At 33.9% G+C, this 16,681-nt stretch overlaps 1 protein-coding gene across 1 annotated transcript in view; it reads left to right on the top strand.

The window, feature by feature from the left end:
- The window catches only part of LOC112686864 (paired mesoderm homeobox protein 2A-like), a 38,252-nt gene extending 25,407 nt beyond the window's left edge, over positions 1-12,845 (top strand). The window contains exons 3-4 of the mRNA XM_025559320.1: positions 5,597-5,819; positions 11,795-12,845. Of these exons, the coding sequence (XP_025415105.1) occupies positions 5,597-5,819; positions 11,795-12,198 (627 nt within the window). The 3' untranslated portion in view covers positions 12,199-12,845. The remainder of the gene's footprint in view (positions 1-5,596; positions 5,820-11,794) is intronic.
- Positions 12,846-16,681: the final 3,836 nt, after the last annotated feature.

Here is a 16,681-nt window from a genome sequence, read left to right as displayed (position 1 = left end):
TTAATTCTATCATATTATTAAAAAAAATGGAACGTCTGTGGAAAGCAATGTTCTTGTACAATCCGTATGTTATGATTCTTAAATAGGTAAATTAAATATAATTAAAGTTAAAATGTTGTACGTGACAGGAAGCGTAAGGGGAGTCAACTCTCCTCCCTCCCTGAAACATAAGGAATCTTTTAAAACTTAATTGCCTACTTAATCTACAAATGAAATACATTGTTTTTTCAAAGTTTTTTATACGATTTACTGGTAAAATATATCGATAACATTTAATTGGTAAATTCGCGTACCGACACGGTACATATTATAACTTTTTTCAAAAATCTCTCTCAAAATATTTGCTGCGTTCAACACTTATTCATGAACATATTCATAATTTCAAATGTATACTATTATCATGTTTTTTTATATGACATATACAGTACATGATGTATATAAATGTATAAATGTGAATTGTTTACTTTGATTACTTTATCATATCTTTTTTATGTCGTAGGATCCATGCCAACTATCGAAGCGCTGCAAAAACATAAGCGAATCGCAAATTGTTGGTAAAATTATTCATTTCGGGAAACTTTTAGTTGCCAAAATTTAACTAAGTTGTAGTGTTTCCTTCGGCTCACTGCCAATTAAATCTACTCTATAGACTTTATATACAATGTTTTATAACAAAACCGAATTCTTAATTCAATGATATATATCTACTTATATGTGGTTGTATCTTCGATATAAGGTCTTGGGTTTAAAATACCTTGACACAACGACCTATTACATACTTGAAAATTATTTCATGTTTTTAGTTTGCGTAATTAAAAACTTTATTTTGCTAATTATATAATATATTACTCGTAAATAACACATACAATTTAAACATAATTATTTCCCTCTACACTAATAAATCTGAAATAAATAAATAAGTTAGTATAATTAGTTTCAATAAATCATAGAGCTTTTTATAGGATTATCAATATTTAAAATTTAAATTACAACATTTTATACATTTTTTTTTTTATTTATATTTTTATATCAAAATAAACACACGCATACTCGTATGTAATAAACTCTCAACGCCCGTACTTCCAAAATTAATATTAGGTACCACTTACATTTTATTTCTAGAAATTAATTTTGACCATTAAAGTATGCATAAATAAGGTCATAAATCAACGAAAATTGGGGAAAAAAACTAATATTAATACATGTTTTGTTTGAAAAATTTGAAAAATTATAAACAACCCTTCTGTACAAGATTTTACTTGTGTCCTGAAATAGTATGCTATATTATTATAATTATTGATGTTCATACTAATAATACTAATATAATTACTAGTACAATAACTTATAATGGTATTTTTTGATTTTTTTAAATTATTTCAGAAGTAACTTCACTAAAATTAATTTTTCGTAGAAATGTACATTAATTTTAATTTTATCTTCGAAATAAATTCTCAATAACAATATCTGATTTACTTGTCAATAAATATCGTAAAAATTAATAATGTTATGTTAATTTCTAAAAATTGAGAGTAATTTTTAAAACTATTTTCGAAGTTGTAATAATTGCTATGCCTTTTTATATGCTAAGGAGTTTTGTTGAAAACATGGAGGATTTCATGATACCAAATTCGTTATATTTCTAATTTGACAATTTTAACACGCTTTCGTTTTTCTTATTCAAGTTATTATTATCTAAACGTTAACAGTCAAATACGGAAATGAATTATTTAACATTGCGGACAAAATAAAACAAGCAAATAAAAAATTATTCATGTTGAAACGTTGTAAAAAAAAAATTCTCGATACCCGGTATGGACTTATTTAACATCGTTCGTGAGGGCGTAGCCCGTTTCACCCAATAATGACCCTGACAGTTTCGCTCGGGTACCTGTTTCACCCAAATTGTGTTTCTTTATGATTTCCATTTCGCCTAAAGTAGTTTAAACCAATTTAAAATTAAATTGGCAATAGTTTTGTAAAATATTATAAGCGAACGTCAAAAAGAAATGGTGCTGAAGTTTCTGATCCCTAAATGACTACTGTTAAAAAACATTTAGTAATAAAATTACGAGTAATTGAGATAGGAAAGAAAAGAAATATCGTTTATAAATAACAATATATAAAATCGATAGCAAATAACACATAAGAAATTCAGTCGTTATTGAATTGAGATCGAGCAAAACTTATAAAGCGCATACCGAAAGCACACCGAAAAAATGAATTTATCAACGCGCTGCATCATCACCGTAGCTTATCGTATCTAGTATAAAATAGGTACCTACTTATAACTTATAAAAGTAATAGACGACAAAGATTATCTTTGATCGTGGTCAATGCGTATACGCGATGTCGACGTGTAAATATAACACGCATTTTACTAAAATGGCTGTGTTTTTAAAAACTAAAAGAGACAAAGATATGGTAATGTTTAATAATTATAAATACAATTTTGGTTCAAATAATGTAAATACATGTGAGATTCGTTGGCGTTGTGTAAAATGTTCGTGTTCTGCTACGTTATATAGGTACTTTTGGTTATTTCAAAACGTTTTTGGAAAACAAAGAATATCGCCTCCTTGTGGTGTTTTTTGGATAACGCTAAATGATTCGAAAATATTAAAATATTGCCAAATTAATTTTAAAATGGTCTAAACTACTCTGAACGAAACGGGAATCATATAAAAATAAAATTTGGGCGAAACGGGTACCCGAGCGAAATGGGTAGGGTCATTTTTGGGCGAAACGGATCTCGTCCGTTCGTGAATTTACATTGCGTGTACGTATAATATTGAACAGTAGGTGGTGATATTATTGTGATATTCGAGCCCTACCGAAATATAAGAATACAGAATACGCGCCCGTGACCGATGGTACAGTCCGTTTCGGCCTCGGTCGGTCACCAGAGGCATTATATAGTATCCGTATGTTAAACGATCGTGCGTATTCTAATAGCCGAACACTGCGTATAATTCGCAAAACACTTGCTGTGATAATCTTTTGTTGGAACGCAACCGATGGTGCGAAATCGGATGATTTGGCAGGTTTGCCTTGGGGTTCGGGTGCATTTTTAAATGGTAAAAAACATGGTACACATGTTTATATGTTTTTAACAACACAGGAGGGACAACTTACATATGGGACGGGAGAGGGGAGGACGGATTATTATTTATCGAGTGACAGAACAATGAAAGAAAAAAAAAACACTGCTTTAAACACTGTACACGTACAATTTTACGTAAAAATACATTGTATGATACGTAAATGTTGTACGCGCTCGTCGACGGATGAATGGACGATGCAGTCGGTGACGATGACACACCGAAAAAGGGACATGTACATTCGGGCGTGCACGTTTACGATATATATTTATTTATATTCAATTAACTTCGGACGGGTTCTCGTGCGTCGTGCGCATCAATCCCTCACGACCGCTACGGCGTTGTCCCGAAACGGTGAAAGAGCGGGTAAAGGGACGGGGGTGAGGGGGTGGAGAGAGAGAAATAGAGATAGAGAGACACGGTCAATTAATCGCGTCGAAAAGCTCGGCAAAGGTCTGCACGGTACATTGGCCACCGGACGTAAGTCGTCCGCGAAACACACATCTGTTGCGAATTCTGCTGCTAATGCTGTGCGGTACGAGCGACGTCAGAAGAAATAATATTAACGCGGCGCGTCCGCTTGGAATTACACCGACACACGCAGTATTGTTATTGCTACCGAGTTTCACTCGTCATATTAACTCTATATGAAGTCGATTCCGGGGGTAAAAGTGTATAATATTTATATACTAGCAAACTCTTACGTAACTCTACATTTATGCAACTATAATATATAAAAACACGGCAAATCATATTTTCAAACTAATATCAATAATTTAACCGCCAACCATATGGGTCACCTGCGTAGAAAATCAACTCGTTAGGTATGCAGTGTGTTAAAAATAATAAGCCATTAGTTCCACCAAGGAACATTACAGCGAATATTTATATTGTAAAGAAATATTTCCAATGATTTGAAAATTATTAAAAATACTATTTCGGGTGGTGAATAAGCACCATCATCTACGTTTACATCTTTATTCCATCCGGGTTCGACTAGTTTTTTTTTTTTTTTTTAAACTCATCTATGGGAGCATTATTATATTAAACGTAATGTAGTATACAATAAAGTATATTGTCGAAACAAAAAAATAATACACGAATTACATGTATATCGTATTTGTAATATTAAAGAGTATTTTCTGTACGTTTATACTCATCGTTTAGTATATGGAAATTATGAAGATTGGTCGGGTTGAGGAAATAATTAATAAAAACTATGGGTGTATAATATTTCGATGTTAGGCAATATAAAATTTATGCTAATATATCACGTAAAGCATACTTTATGTGACGTTGGAGAAAAATAACTATACATAACTATATTAAACTGTACTTAGATACATTTGAATAAATGTGCACGTATGGGTACCTTCATAATTATTTAAACGAAACAAATGATAACACAACCATGCAAGTAAGATAGTCGAAAATAATAACGGAATGAATATAAAAAAAATAAATAAACAAATAAAAAATAATAAAAAAAAAAAAGAGAAATAAATAGACATGGAATCGTCGTCGTCGGCTTTTTACGCGCGAGTTTTATTAAAAGGCCACTGCTGCTTTTGTCCGCGAATCAAAGGTCTTGCTCGCGTGTTTAAACGGAACCGAACTTTATTGGATTTAAGAGGTATAAAGTAAACATCACGTATACATTTATACACACACACACACACACACACACACACATACATAAATATATATGTATAGATCGGGACTGCTATAGAAATAGGTTTTTGCGATGCAAGGCTGAAAAGTGTAAAGTGTATAGAGTTGTGTGGTAGTGTGTACACAAGAAGCAGGGGACGTTGGAAAAACAAAAAAAAAGGGGGGAAAAGAGAGAAAAAACAATACACCCGCGTGCATCTCTAGTCGTACACTGTCTTTGCACAACAGCAGCAACAGCAGTCGCGCAAGTACGTACACAAGACCCACGGACTTTTGCGTGAAGTTTATCCGCCAAGGGGTTTCGCGCTGTTTGTTTAGGACAAAAAGATAACCTTTTAAAAACGGACCAAATACATACCGGCGGCGGTGGCAACGCTCTCGTTGATTAACAGTGGGTGGTGAGTGGTGATGGAAATAGTGATGACGGACTTTTACTGATGCCGTTCCATCGTGTACAGTATAAATACATACATATATATATATATATATATATATATATATATATGAACGTACATCTATTTCGAAACCACTCCACTTCGTGTTGTACTCGTACAATCGTGTCGTAGTACAATACCAAATAAAACAGCGAATGCCTCAAGGGTCACTCACAAGTAGACTCGACGAGGATAATACCTACACCCCACAACCAAATATGTAACTTCTGGATAGGAATGTAAAAGTTATACGGTTTTGTACAGTTGAGACGTAATATAAATAATTCACATCTGCACAGTCAATGATATTTATCATGTTCGTAGCGTACTTCTCTATATCGCGTGTTACTGATCGAAACTAATTCGTTAAGTTTTTTTTTTTTACCTATATAGGTATGGTTTCAAAACCGTCGGGCGAAATTTCGAAAACAAGAAAGGTTAGCTCAACAAAAGTCATCGCAGTCCAGTAGCAGCAGCACGGTGGACACGACTAGCATAAAAACAGAGCCGAAACAGTGCGGTCAACCGAAAGACGTCAAACCCGGCACACCATCCACACCCGGCAGTATATCCTCCAATAATGGTTCGACTGACATGAAATCAGTCAACGGATCAGGTAAAAAAAATTATAAAATAAAAACATTATCCTCAAAAAATGTATACACGCATACCTCTATCCATGATATGACGTATTTTTTTTATTAATTTAACTTGGCCAATAGGTGCGTTGAGGAACTTAAAAGTTTTGTATCGTTTGATAGGTAGATTTGATCTCGTTGAATACGGTCATTATTGTCCAAACTCCGGTCAGCCATGGTTAGCCATCATTAATGTGAGATACATCTTAACCAAATACATACAAAGATAATTTCGCCTAATCACAGTAATCAAAAGACTATTTAGTTGTATTGTCAATGTTTAAAATATAATAAAATACAATAAATATATACATATTATGTATATATTTATTATACATTATATATCGATTAATTTACAACGGTGTTCAATTAGAAAGTAATATCATCAGAAACAAATTATTTTCAGGTAATTGTATTTATTAGAAATTATTATTCGTTATAATATCAGCCAAAAAGCAGTAAAAATCAATTTACGTCGTATTAACCAGTTTTGAAAACATTATTAATAATAAAATATATTATTTTAATGATATATTTATTTCAATCCGGATATTATACCATAAATATATTGTTTTGTTTGTCTACCATTGTAACTTGAGAATAGAATGGAAATGATAATTTAGTTGAATTTAGAAAAGGACTTATATCTGAAAATTAATATTTTTCAAGAAACTTAAAAAACTGCTTTTCTTTTGAACTATTTTCTTTATTTCAGCAATTAACAATATTTAATTCATTCATCATAATAAAATAAAGATGTGTGCACTTCTCGCTCATAAAATATCGGTCTGTAAAAACGTAGCAAAATCTATTTTGATAATCGGGCCCTTTTCGAAATTCACGATTAAATTAACGAAAACATCGTATTCCACGTAATATTGTGCAAGTGGAAAAAAAATAATTTATAGAAAGATGCGCATATAAAGCGAGACCGTCGAAGGCATAACGTACATAACGATATATGTACAGTTATCTTGGGATTTCGCTGAATCGGAACGCAGTGAAAGTTGACACCGAAACTAAAGTACATTATATAAATATTTAGCGAGTTAAAATATATGGACAGGACTACGAGGCGGTTTTTTTTTCTAGGGACGAGACGTAGTAGGGGGACAAATGCGTTTTACAATCGGCTACCGGTTGCGCGCGGGCGGGTCTGCTTACGTCGCATACAACGATAATATTATATTAATGCGGGGAGGAACGGGGGCGCAACAGGGCGCCTTATGACAAATGGACATGGTCACGGTAAGAGATTGAAAACGTATATCGTACGATATTTTCGTGGTGCGAATAGCAGAGGGGAGAATAGGATCCGGACAGAGTGGAGAAAAATCATTTCGCGAGGGTCGGGTCCACCGTACAAGAGATATGACTGATCGTTTTCGGGGACCGACAGGAAATCTGAAGTATAAAGACGTACGAAGGACGTCCGGGGACGGCGATCGGACCACGCGGGGCGGTAAACGGCTGCTGGACGAGGGGTGACGTTGGTGCTGCGAGTAGACGAAAAAATCGTGTAACAAGAAAGGAGATTCCGGGATACGACGCCGTTGCAGTGCTGCGAGAGCTTGTAGGCCGACCTAGCCGATTCCGCTTCACCCCCTCTCTCTACGGCCGATCAAAAGCGCCCGCACGAAGAGACGTCTTTCTGCAGCCGGCACACACGTGCGCGCACACTTTCCATCCCCTCGAGGCCACACCCACACCGGTCCCGTCCTCTACCGTTGCCGCACGGCGTGCGCTCGCATTAAAACGGGTGAGCGTGCGCGCGTGTACCGCGCCGGAGAGACGTAAAACGCCGTGACGTTTAATCTAGAAAATTGCTGTTGGTTACGTCGTTCGTTTCCATTAGTGTCAGGCGACCCGTAGGACACATATGTACACGCGCGCGCACGCTATACACATGTATACACCAAGTACACGTACACATACCGCGCTCGAGGGCCGGATGGATTGTGGTGGTGGAGCAAGGGACAAGGGGCGGAAGACGATCATCGTTGGCGTTGGGGGGCGCGAGAGACGGAGAAAAATTGTTTCAAAGACGGGCCGGAAAACGACTAGAACCCCCTAAGCCTGGTCCTCGATGATCCGCATTGACAGCGAACACGACGATCCGTGGCGGGGGGGGGAGAAGTGGTGATTACAAAAGTTAACTAAGATAATAGGTACTCCGTTCCCCCTCGACCCGTGAACACTTCGATGCGTGCGCGATCGTCCCTCCCGTTGCCGTCGCAGCGCCGAGTGTTTTAAATCACGCGCGCGCTCGCCGTCGAACGGTTTTATTTATCGTCGTCGACCGAAAAAGGCGTGCACGACGGGCCGCGGAGTGCGCGTTGATAAATCACAGAGCCGCTACACCGTGCTCTAGCCGTCGCCGGACGACGTTTTCCCGAAAGTTTTCCGCCGAGTACTTGTCCGTACGCTGCGTAGCGCATCGAGTGTGGGTGGGGGGTAGTCACGAGCAGTCGCGCAGCACCGGGAGTCCGCCAACCCGTTCCCCGCTCGCGCGCTAGAAAACTGTAAAGGTGGGTATCGACTGCGCGCGGCAAACCCTCGAACATTGGGTCGCGCGGCTGCCACGACAAATGGATACCGCCGCGTTGCCGCGCGACCCAAATCCCGTCGGCATTTAGGCACCGCGGCAAAGGAGTTTCAGTTGGTTGCTCGCGAGCGGTTGGGACGGTTTTGTCGTTGAAGTTCGTTCGCGGCATGATGGATAACGAATAGCGTCTTATTTCAATTCGGATCGCTCGGGCGAACAGCTGGATCGCTTGTCGCGATCTAATAAAAGTTGATGCTTAAATATGGCTCTGGCGGCACATGTGTCCGGTTTGCCGCGGACGAACATGGCGCGCGCGTAGTCGATACCCGCCTTAACGCGGCAACAAGTGTACAACGCGTCGGATTCGACATCAATCGAAAATCGCCATCGCTAAACTCGTCGGTCCAATATGCCGGGGACGGGCAACTCAAAGTTACTAGACGGCTAATTTTTAGAAAATTAAAATCCTACAGGCCAAAACGTAGGGGAAAAAAAGATGAATTTCAATTAGCATTTTTATACACCGAAGTAATAAATTCAACACACGCGATAGCGCGACACGAATGATACGAAGTTAAATAGATCGGTACAAACAGTTATGTTTGAAAGTTATACGTATATATACATATGCCGCCAGTTGCCCACCCCTGCAATATACTTAAGTTTATCGGTTGGTTGTAGTGATTCGTGAATAATAAAAAAAACCAAATTATTATAACCAATAGTTACATGTACAATCTTACATCGTTGCGCTTAATTTAATTGTATAGTTTATTTAATTTTATGAACTCAAACTAAGGACGAAACCGATTGCTAATAAACATAATTTACGTAACACAATTTATACTTTGTCCATTTCGCAAAAACTAGTTTTCAAGTTATGAAGAAAAATGTACAATTTGATTGAATAGTAGCAAACTGTAGTAATTGTTTTAATGTTAGGTGATCGAAATTCGCGCCTTCCATACTATATTTCGAGAACATATTTTACAACAATTTGTGTAAAGTATAATCATATCATACACTTTGTTTTCAAGCGTTTGATCTATTTATCTATAACGTGATGAGTTAAAAACGGTATAATGATGTTGTAACGATACTCACGACGATAAATTATTATATGATGGGGTTTCCATTTTTCGTAATACAATTCGCTCGTATTTCTTATACGAGATTCAACGTTGTCTATACTTATACATATGCGAGTTGATAAATATTTAGCACTAAGCAATTGTCTTGTGTTAACGGCGAAACCGTGAAATGAATTTACATGGCATATACGTATCGAATAACTTCAATTAATATATATAATGGATTATAAGCGCGGTGTATACATTTATTATGATTCCGTCGTAATGATTTCATAAAAGTTTGATTTCGGATCTCATAACGAATGCAACATTGTATGATTTCAGGTTTTTATGAATTGTACGCTTATATGGATCTTAGGTGGCGGGATTTTACAACTCTTTTGTGGGTGAATTATTTATTTAATATTCGTTCTCATTGTATCAATCTACTGTCTAAGCAGGGGTTTTTTTTTTTTAATGGTAATAACTCGTTTTATGTATGTACGTACACGCATTACGAACGCATAAACATGACACGATCTGGAGTTTAAGCGTTGTTTTGATGCCTATAACAATAAAAACAAAATTATACCCGTTATAAAAAGGTTAGTGCATTAACAAAAGCATTTACGTAAATTGAATAGGAAGAAATAACTACATACTTTTATTTTTTTTAATAGACCAACACGTGTTTTTATTTCTATCGCTTTATATTTGTTATAAAAGCAAATCACCTTTGTAACTCGATTTTTGTGACACTATAATATCAAAGTATATAGGATAATTTATAAAGGTTTTTGACACTTCAGATTTCCATAATTAATTAAAAGGAGCAGTTAAATTGGTATAAACATAATTACGGTTCTTCGGCATATTCTATTCATATTCATGAATCACATTATAGAGCGTTTAAGATTAAGTCATGATTACGGATAAAAACATGATGATGATGTAAACACTGTTGAATCTATATTATCAAAAAAAAAAAAAAAAACATTTTGATGAACACTTAGAATGATACCATAACACACAGTGGCGTATATAGGTTTTCATTTCGGAGGGGGCCGATCATGTATTTGATTTTTGGGGAGAAAGAAGGAGGAAGCACACTATTACAACAAAAATTACTTTAACACTATAAGACTTCTCGGCTGTCTTTACACCATCAGAGAAATAAGAAACTCAACTTTTTTAATGATTTATAATTTTAAAAAAAGATAAAAACTACATTGTAATAAACAATTTTTTTATTAGATTCACTCAAAATTTACCATATTTTTTCTTAAAAGAATAAACATATTTTATAAACATAAAATTTTAAATGATCACATAAACAACATTCTCAGTGTCGCGACAATTTTTCGGAATAACATATCCATGTCAAAAATAACATTTTTAACAATGGTGTGGTAACACAAAACTTACATAACTAACTATTCTCAATAAATGCTTTAATTAATCGTTTTTTTGTCGTAAGGTAAAAAAAAAAATGTATACATCTTGACTCTCCGAGAAATTACTAAAATGTATGGGTGCTAGTACAGGTACGAAGTGTTTATTGTTATTATTATTTTTTTTAATTGGACAAAAAACAGTTTGACGACGTTCGTAAATTTAATTGTTTTAATTTTATCGATCACATTCCCCTTGAAATTCATTATTTAAACATTGAGTTTAATAGCTTTAACACTGACGATAAAAATGTCATTTTTTAAAATTATTTATTAATACATTATACTGCCATTGGTATAGGTTTATATAATTTTGTTAAGTACATAGTGTTTAAAGAATTTATTTAATTATTAAGTATTTAAAGATTGAAAATACATTTAAAACAGTCAAAAATCGTATGCAAGCTATTTTTTTTAAGACTATAATATATTGTTCATAATAATGCTTAGTACATATTTATTTTATGTTCGAATAAGAATGAAGAGAATCATAATTTTATTCCACGTATAGATTGTTGGCACAAAGTTATAAAGTTATCGTAGAGTTACATAGTTGTAGCTATAGAACAGATTTTTTTATAATAGTATAGAGACAGAATCGAGGAACTTAAACTGAACCGTGTATCAAATATTAACGCTAATCAATCCTTTAAAATGTTATACGAAAACAATTAATGGTCCGATAATATCAATCTATTGCACACAATAAATCCGATTTGACGTAAAATTAAGAACAAAAAATAGTCTTCCTTCCCGGTCGAAATTTCTAATTGTTATGTTTCGAAATATAATATTATTATTTTTCGGAATCGAAATGTCTTGCTATCAATTTCTTGACAAATTAAATTTGAAATTCATGGAGTGCGTTATTTTTTTTTGTTATCCAGCTATCAAGATGTCCGAACAATCGGAAGCAGTGAACAACAACAAATGGCTGTTGGGCCAGGGTCAGAACTACACGCAACTGCACCACCAGCTTCAGCAGCAGTGCGGCGGTGGCGGCGGGGGTGGTGGCGCGGGCGGCGGCGGGGGCGGCAACGGATCCGGAAATAATTCGCCCGCACACAAGATGAACGGCGGCGGGGGTGGCAACGGAGGCTCGCACAACCATAACCATCACCATCACCATCATTCTCCGTCGCATCACCAACAGTTCGCCCATCATCCGTTCAGCCTTTTGGGTGCCGCCGCGGCCGCCGGTCCGGCTGGCTACCTTCTCGGTTCCGACTCGCTGAAAGTCACCGGGGGACCGGGCCCCGGTACGACAGGGTCCAATCACGTTCTGTTCTAACCTCTAACCTAGTTCCTCTGTTCCTCCAATTACACAGCGGTCCCTGGGAAACTTCCTTTCAAAAACTTCAAAATCGCACTATTATTATTGACTATTACTATTAAAATCTCCGTTTTGTACATATATACATAAATAGATTAAAAAAAAAAATTATATATATAAATATCAATACGATGTCATATACTATTATTATTAGAGCTCGGATTTGCAATACTTCAACACAGAAACACAATGCATAAAACCGCGTAAAGTATTATGCGTCTAAATAGTAGTCCAATAATTATTGTTTTAACCCAATAAAACAGAAAATATTTTTCCCAGTACGCGATTATATTTTAAACGATTTCGTATGAGATCGATAAACTATTATCTAAAAATGAAAAACTTCTTTCGAAATTCGAAAACCGACATAAAAAAACACCCCGAACTGATGCAGTTATAGATCTTATGATTCGCGACGAGCGCGGTCTACAAGTCAAAATACATTTGTCGTTTTCGGAAAGAATCGCGCACCGATCGTGTAATTGGTTTGAAAATAATAATAGTATGCAAATGCATTCAAATCCGAGCCCTGACTATTATTATTAAGGAAAGGTTTATTGCATGTATATTATTTTTTTCGTAATCGTTTTCATTTTTTTTATTTTTTTTTAAAATTTTTTTTTTTATAGTTTCTAAACGCGTTTTTTACCTTTAACTATAGTTATAATTTATATCACTCGTACACATAAGTACGTGTTTATTGTATACGTTATAATATAAAATATCGCAAACGGATCGACGTGATTCAATATTCTTCCGAATCGATGTTGCGCTACGACCTCGTGAGCGTTACGAAAAATATTCGTGGGAAGAAAATACCGCGGAACGATGAAATATTTGTATTTATAGTAGTATTATATGCACCGCGTGTTAGTATTTACGTGTACAGGGTGGGTGATCAGACGAAATTTGGTGCCAGCTGGCTATACAGCGCGCAGCCTATGAGTGTAGTTTCGAAAACATTATAAATAATATCGCGTTATATTTAGGTTTTTCGTCGAGTCATCCTTTATACGATAAAAGTTACCTCGTTATGGACAAAATTAAACAGCACAAAAAATATGTAGTTATGCGGAAAGGAAAATAAAAAGACAATCGTCTGACAACTAACTCCGGTTCTGTGGCGACAATCACGTGTATTTTTCGCAAAGTGTTACTGGCAATAACTACATTTTTTAATACCAGATCTACTCTCTCGAAAGATAGTTTTTCAATAAAAACAACGACGCGTGGTGTAGCACACTTTTATCGTCTACACAGCTCGTGAGTACTTGATTTTTCTGGATTAACGCTAAAAACAATACGAAAATAAAACATCATAAAACTACTAATGTACGGCACTAATAATAAAATACGGATCTTTATAGATATACCGCGTTTACTTGCTAACAAAAGTTTGAATATTGCGTTTGTAATGCGATTTTACGCCAAAACTACGTCTAAGGAAGATTTAATATAAACTCAACGAAAAAGTTTGTGTAGCAATAGTAAATAAATCCTATTCTTCTATACAGCAACAGCAGACTATGTCATCACCCAATTAAAAACATCAAATCTCGTGTGCTTAAGAAAATATTCAAGAAGGTATCATTTGTCACGTTGCCAAGTGTGTATTGTAATAAGTGTTCGAAGGATATTTTTGGAAATGTACGCATAAACGAAAACGCGAAGAACCGCGATTGTGTTGTCATACATCACATCGCTGTAAAAAAAAAAAAAAAATACTAAAAATAATACGGCATAATGTACATTACCATGATTACGAACCAAGTCCATAAAACGACATTTTTCAATTTTTTATGTAAATTTTTCATTATTCATTGGATGAAGGGGACAGCGATAAAAGTGACGCAGAAAACAAATAGTTGAATATAAAACTACTGTGCCAGAGGAATCGCTGTGCAATGTTTTTGGAAACCTCAGACCCGCGTTCTCGTCAATATAAATCGTATCAAAACGAATTAATCTGTGTATACTCGTATGTAGGTATTATGATAATAATAAGAAATGCTCCTCGTTAAATCAAATTTGATCGTACTTATTGTCTAATACTACAATTATATTATATGGAAATAATATATTTTTTGGGATATATATGAGGTAGTGTCTTGTTGTTGTACCTTAAATGATCGTGACCGAGCCTGAAACGTTTTTAGATGTTATTTTGTCGAAACACATTTTCCCCGTAGCGTAAATAATTATTTATTATAATCCATTTTCGGCTGTCAAGTAGAAAATAATTTTAACAAATAAATAATAATGTATAATATTTGTACCTATATATATATATGTTAATTTCAAGTTTTGTTTGTGTTTATTTTTAGACTATTGTGAATGTATTATAATATTTTATAACATATATTAATGATACATTTGTGAATCGAATAACGTACAATAAGAAAATAACAATAATAAAAAAATAAAAAAAAAACAATAATAATATTAAAAACGGTTGTTCTTGTGTTATATTTTTTATTCTGCTTTACGAATACAGTATTATAGTAGTAATTTAAATTGTATTTGTTTCAGCGCCTTTTATAATTGCTTCTTATTTCCTTGTTTTTCGTATATTTTCGTTATAAATTAATTGTTGTTTTCACAAGAAAGCTGCAGCGTGACAACACCGCACAACCCGGTGATTTATAGTTTTTCTTCCCTCTACTTAAAAAATTACTACGTCCATAAAATATACTTTTTAACAATAATTGTTTAGAGCCCCGTCGGAGTTCATAATAAGAATGACTGCCAAGTGTTTGACATGACTCATCACGTATAAAAACGATTTCCATGCGATCCGTCTATTTTTGACTATTTAAAAAAAAAAAATATACGTATATAATTTTACGATATTTCATACTACATTGGGTAACGCGAACGTGTGTTGCGTAAAATTATATACTCATTCCTCACATTTTTCACATTTTTCAACCAGCGTGACGTTTATATTCAGAAGTTCATTTTAACAAAAATATATTATGCATAAGAAAGTGAAGTTCATGTCTGGGACAGTGTAATTCTACTACACTGTTTTATGACTCTGTGTGACGCATAAGAAAACTAAAAAAAAAAAAAAAATATAACAAAAACAAATTGAGATTAAACTTTTATGTTGAACTAAGTTTAATCACAAATTTTATTATATACACATCGCCGTAATTTATAATGTATAACACTTTCATATTTTTTTTTTTTAAATTCGTTTACACTTTTTAACAATCAACCATACATATAATCCTACTCGGAGTTAACGATAATAATTACACGTATATAATATGATTTAAAAATTTTACTATTTTTTTACTATATAGGCATACTGACTACTTATACTCGTACTAAGAACTTTTCTCCCAGTATATTGTAGCTAACTAAAATCATTGTATAAATAGTATTTACTCGTATACAGGTACCAGGGACTGGAACTTATAGGTTTTTTCGGTTCCGGTTTAGGTTTCGGTTTTTTAAAAGATTAAGGGTTCTAGAACCGGTTAATTTCGGTTAATTTTGATTATTAGAGATTTATTAAAAAATAAAATTATTTATTTATTCTTGTTTAAATTGTAATTGTTTCATTTCATGAAAATAGAATGTATTACGAATAGTAAAAAAAAATAGTTATAAATAAATTAAATATATATATATATATATTATATCACCCTATTATATTTCTTTGAGTTAGGTTAAATTATTTTGTTCCAACTCATAGTAAGATTTTATAAAATATTTTGTAGTATTGTGAAATATTATGATTTGACGAAATAAATATTTTAAATTTAAAATTCAATTTTAACTGGGAATCAAAGTCAATATTGGCTACTGTTTTAGCTACATTTTTTTTTTGTGAACATTAATTATATTTAATACTTAATAGACAGATGATATACTCATTGTAAATTGTAATATATTAATAAACATACAAAAATAATAATAATATTACAAATTTACTTATTATATGCATTACACTATTACAGTTTATAACACAAAATAATAAAAACATAAAAATATTTGACTTTTATTTTTCTGAACCGACAAATGGACAGACAAAATAGTCATTACCATAGTTTGACTAATATAAATAACTGACCTAAATTAATCTTTTTATAATTAAGGTTACGGTTATGGTTACGGTTTTTCATTTTAGGAAATAAAGGTTCCAGTTTCAGTTACAGTTCTTAAATTTTAAAGATTAACCGGTTCCAGTAGCGGTTCTTTTCAGTTACGGTTCTGGTCCTTAACAGGTACTTTATGAATACAAAATCTCAAACTGAGAGAATTTTATTTAACCGCTATTGAAATCCAAACCAAATGAATTAGGATCACAATACAGCAAAGACTGAGTCAAATTGTTTTACACATATTAAACGGAACTGTCAGATAATTCAATATTTTAAAAATTATAAATAAATATACATAATTTTGAAATGTTGATTAATTAACAATTAAA

Source organism: Sipha flava, unplaced genomic scaffold (genome assembly GCF_003268045.1).
Source record: "Sipha flava isolate LNK unplaced genomic scaffold, YSA_version1 326_pilon_pilon, whole genome shotgun sequence".
NCBI lineage: Eukaryota > Metazoa > Arthropoda > Insecta > Hemiptera > Aphididae > Sipha > Sipha flava.
Note: the sequence above shows the minus strand (reverse complement) of the source record. Positions and strands in the feature narration are given on the sequence as shown.